Source organism: Pinus tabuliformis, chromosome 8 (genome assembly GCF_031772625.1).
Source record: "Pinus tabuliformis cultivar Carrire ecotype Pingquan chromosome 8, CPIR1, whole genome shotgun sequence".
Lineage (NCBI taxonomy): Eukaryota > Viridiplantae > Streptophyta > Pinopsida > Pinales > Pinaceae > Pinus > Pinus tabuliformis.
In genome coordinates this window covers 1,440,098,693-1,440,103,628 of record NC_142294.1, presented here as the reverse complement: position 1 = coordinate 1,440,103,628, position 4,936 = coordinate 1,440,098,693, and the positions used below count along the sequence as shown (strand labels likewise).

The following is a 4,936-nucleotide window of genomic DNA, read 5'->3' as shown; positions in this document are numbered from 1 at the left end:
TTATCTTCCCTTGACCCCCCTTCTGAAGATCCCTCTCTGTTCCCCTTGATCCCCTCCGAAACTTCAGATCCTTCTCCCTCCCTGATTACCCCTTCGCAGGCTTCTCTTGATCCCCCTCTCCCTAGGCTCACCAGAAGTTCGTCTAAAGATCATGGATCCTCAGGCGACTCCTTCAAGAAACCAGGTCCTGGTAGAAAATCGGCCAAGCAGTACAGAGACGAGAACGCTCAGAAAGACATCGCCATGGGCACCCAAACCCCTATAGAAGCTTTCATTATGGGGCAACATGAGAAGGAGACAACACAAGAGAGGCGAGCACCTCTCCATAAACCAGTCACCCAATGATGAAAATGTTGTCTTGGAACAGCAGGGGACTAGGGCACCCCTCAAAAGTATTAGCCCTCAGAGATCTTATACATAGTGAAAAACCAGACATTATTCTGATTCAGGAGACAAAACTAGAGCAGCAAGAAATAATAGGAATTATTGATTAGCAAAAACAATATAAAGGAAGTATCAGTGACTCAAGAGGGGCCTCCGGTGGAATCGCCACCCTTTGGAACCACAACAAATGGAATTGCACAGCAGTAAATTTACATCAGCACTGGATTAGAACGGTCCTGGAAAAAAAAATCGATAATCAAACAGCAGTTGTCTATAATGTCTATGCCCCCAACCACTACAGAGAAAAGGAAAGCTGCTGGGATGATTTAAAGGCCATGATTGATACAGAAACGACTTCAAACATTATAGTTGCTAGCGATCTCAACCTGATCTTACACACCAACGAAAAAAGGGGAGGTTACTTTTCGCCAGACCCTTCCAGAGGTCATTTGGAAGCAATTATTCGAGACCATGAACTGGTGGACGTTGTACCTAAAAATCACAAGTACACCTGGAGAAACCGCAGACTTGGCAATGGAAATATTATGGAAAGGCTGGACAGATTCTTAATAAATGTAACGTTCCTCTCCTCCTTCTCCGTGGGGTACGCTAGCATTTTATCTACCTCTGCCTCTGATCATTACCCCATTACACTTACGCTGGAAGTCCACAGTTCTCTTGGGCCAATCCCGTTTAGATACAGTTCACTTTGGAATTGGAATCCGGTGGTTAGAGAAATTGTACAGCGATCTTGGAACCAGCACGTCGAAGGCTCACCAGGATTTATTTGGGAATCTAAATTGAAAAGAACCAAACAGGTCATCAAGGAATGGGCTAGAACCAATTACAAAGAGCCTGAGGAGATTAAACATAAAATCAAGACTGAACTTGAATGCATTCAAAGAACAATAGAGGTACAGGGCCTCTCACAACAAAACAAGGAGAAAGAAGGATCACTCTATGCACAGTTGAGTCACATAAATAGATAAGTAGAGCTAAAATTGAGACTAAAGTCAAGACAGCTCTGGCTCCAAGGCGGTGACAAAAATACTGCCCTTTTTCACAAACAGGCCACGACAAGAAAACTTAGGAATAATGTCAGCTCAATTTTGGACAATGAAGGCACCCAACAAAATACCCAAGAAGCCATCAAAAGAGCTGCCACTGACTATTACAGAGAGCTTCTAACAGAACCCAAAAGAGAAGAGGATTATGGGGACCTTCTTCAATACTTGACCAAGGAAATCACCAGAGAAATGAATGACAGTCTAACAAAGGAAATTGAAGAGGAAGAAATTAGAAGAATGATCTGGTCTATGAATCCTGATAAGGCCCCTGGGCCTGATGGATTCCCCATTTGTTTTTACAAGGCATTTTGGGGTTTAATCAAAAAGGACTTGACAAAGATGATCAGATGGATCCAGAGAAAAGGCAAAATAGGAGGATACACCAACGCTACTTCTCTGGCTCTCATCCCTAAAGAAAACAGGCCTACTTCCTTTTCTCGGTTTAGACCCATTTCTCTCTGTAACTCCTCCTATAAAATTTTGTCGAAAATCCTTGCCTCCCGTCTCAAGCCCCTTCTCCCATCTCTGATCTCGGATAATCAAGGAGGGTTCTTGGCAAACCGACAAATTACTGACTCCATTCTTTTAGTCCAAGAAGCCATCCACTCGAGCCTTTCTAGGAAGGAGAAAGGGTTTATTCTTAAGCTCGACCTTGCTAACGCCTTTGACAGAGTTAGGCATTCTTTCCTTATTGCCGTTTTAAAAAAGATGGGATTTGACCTGCCTTTCATTAGCCTCATCTCTGCTTGCATTTCTGGGCCCTGGATCTCTCCCTTGGTTAATGGCAAACCGGGAAAAGCCTTTCAATCCTCCCGGGGTCTCAGGCAGGGTTGCCCCCTTTCCCCTTATTTATTCATCCTTATGGCTGAATCATTCAGCCAAGCTCTGGATTTCAATAGAAGAATAGGTCTCATCACTAGAATCAAATACGGAAATGGAGTCAAGAACATCAACCACTCTCAGTTCGCAGATGATACCTTGTTAATTGGAGGAGCCTCCACCACTATAGCAAGGAGATTTAAGACCCTTCTTGACCAATTTATGGGGTACTCAGGAGGCTTGGTCAATTAGTTAAAAAGATGTATTTATGGATGGAATGCATCAAATCAAGCCATCAATAATATTGCAAATATATTTGGAGTCCCCTGCAACCTGGACTGGACGCATTTCTCATATTTGGGTATGCCTATTAGCCTACGACCCCTGAAGGCAGGAACGTGGGACATCATCATCGACAAAGTGAAGCGGAAAGTGCAGCAATGGGGTTCAACCTGGCTCAGTCCAGCAGGCCGGCTCATCCTCCTCAAATCTGGTATTACCTCTCTTCCCCTTTATCGATTTTCCTTATATCAAGCCCCTGCTTCCTTTCACAATAAAATGGATGCAATCCTTTGCCACTTCCTTTGGCAAGGAGGGAAAACCGATAAAAAGAAATTCAATCTGGTCAGTTGGAAACAAGTCATCCAAACCCAGGACAGAGGAGGTCTTGGAGTAAGATCCCCCAAATTTCTTAATCTTGCTTTCGGAGGGAAGATCGTTTGGAGGCTCATCACTGGCTCTTCTTCCTGGTGGAAAAGGGTTCTGGAAATCAAATACTTGAACTGCCCAAGACAGCACCTGTTAGACTCAGTTATTCCCATCAGAGACTCATCAAAAATCTGGCGCATCTGCAAAAAAGCCATCCCGTTCATCACCCAGAATACTTCCAAAGTACCTAAAGGGGGAACTAGTATTAAAATTGGAGAGGATAAAATATTGGGACAACAACCTATAAACAGTCATGATGAAACTATTCCCATTCTCTCCTATCTCAACAGCAAAGGTATCCATTACATGAATCAAATCTCTAGCTGGGATCCTCTATCCCATCTTTGGCTCGGTTGGTCTTTTCCTGAGGTTCCCATCGAACTCAGACCAAGTCTTTCGGTTCTGCAATCTCTCCTTCAAGGCAAAGCTTCCGTCAAAAAGAACGAGTTGGATGGCTTCCGATGGGATCCCACTGGCTCAGACTACACAGTGAAAGCAGCCCACCAGTACATTTGCCACAACACCTATCCCATGCCAATATGGAATCACTGGAAAATGGTGTGGAAGTCGGAGGCTCTTCCAAAAATTAAGTTCTTTTTTTGGACCCTGTTAAAAGGAAAAATTTTAACAGCAGAGAACTTACAGAAGAGAGGGATCAACGAACCATCATGCTACCCCAACTGCCACGCTGCAGAAGAAACCATGATACACCTCTTTGTGGACTGCTCCTATTCATTAGACTGTTGGAAAGTGTTGTATCCCACTGTCAACCTCCCAGGCATTTCCCAGCATTCTATAGGAGACATGATTCATCATTGGAAAAATAACTGCCCATGGAAAAATAAGAAGAGAAACTTAGCACAGAGGGTCTGGAACACTCTTCCATACACCATGCTATGGAGTATTTGGCTTGTCAGAAATCAAAAAATCTTCAAGGAAAAGAACGCTACTCCAAGATTCGCTTGCAGTAATGCCAAGATGCTAGCTATGGAAACGATTGTTGTTAAAACAGTTGGTAGCATTGATGCAGCTCTATACAGTGTGGAAGAAAGGAGTTTTATCAGCTATATGTTGGATAAGAACCATAGCACTCAAAAGGACAGTAATAAGAGAGTTCAACGCAATCAAAGAACCCATAGCTGGAAGATAATGTATAAAGAGTAGGAATTTGCAACGTGGCTACAAAATTGTAATGTTTTCTGCTTGTTTTTTGATGGGGCATCCAAGTCAAACCCAGGCATTGCTGGAGCTGGGAGTTGGATCTCTAACGCCAATGGGGAATGTGTCATCTATTTCGAATGGGGTTTGGAGAAGATCTCCAACAACAGGGCAGAAGTGTTGGCTCTGTATCAAGGGCTAAAACAACTCATCGAACTTGGAATTAGATCAGCTAAAGTTTTTGGAGATTCTTCGATTGTAATTAGTCTGATGGCTCAGAAAAAAAGTTCTCTGAATGTTCTCCTACAGCAGATCATCCAGCGTTGCCAACTATTGCATCAGGCAATGGCAAACTTGCAGCTCCACCACATTCTCTGCTCCTTTAACAAGCAAGCAGACAGGCATGCCAACAACGCCTGTGACAGAGCAATGGGAAGTTTGTTGTGCAACACTGAGGTTTCTCTACAACCATTGCCATGAATCGATACAGCTCACTCAGCAACAATCCTGACAGTGCCATCAACAGAAACTACCCTCAGGTCATCATCAGCGAAGGATATTGGTACAGTATCGCTCCACCTACAGCACTGACAAATACAGTGATAGAACCTTCAGCGACGGATCTTCCACCAGCGTTGGATTCGATCCCTCTTGCATTTGTTCTCTACAGGACCACGGAATCAACTCGACCAATCTTCCACTCTAAATCTTCATACTTTAAAAATGCTATGCAAATGTAAATTTCTGTTGTTCCAATTTGTCCGAGTGTATCTTAGTTCAAAAATATTCAAAGCTAGGAC

General features: G+C 43.5%; 1 protein-coding gene across 1 annotated transcript; it reads left to right on the top strand.

Annotated features, from left to right (window-relative positions):
- Positions 1–719: 719 nt before the first annotated feature.
- On the top strand, positions 720–4,616 carry LOC149241109 (uncharacterized). The gene is made up of 4 exons (XM_089370434.1): positions 720–1,298; positions 1,455–2,497; positions 2,645–4,080; positions 4,216–4,616. The coding sequence occupies exons 1-4, from the start codon at positions 720–722 to the stop codon at positions 4,614–4,616; spliced, it is 3,459 nt and encodes a 1,152-aa protein (XP_089226560.1).
- The last annotated feature ends 320 nt before the right edge of the window (positions 4,617–4,936 follow it).

Excerpts from the sequence above, each read along its gene's own strand:
- LOC149241109 (XM_089370434.1), top strand. The coding sequence starts at position 720 with ATGATTGATACAGAAACGACTTCAAACATTATAGTTGCTAGCGATCTC. Across the intron at positions 1,299-1,454 it reads GCATTCAAAGAACAATAGAG|GCCACGACAAGAAAACTTAG; the intron begins GTACAGGGCCTC and ends TTTCACAAACAG. Across the intron at positions 4,081-4,215 it reads CCATAGCACTCAAAAGGACA|GCATTGCTGGAGCTGGGAGT; the intron begins GTAATAAGAGAG and ends AGTCAAACCCAG.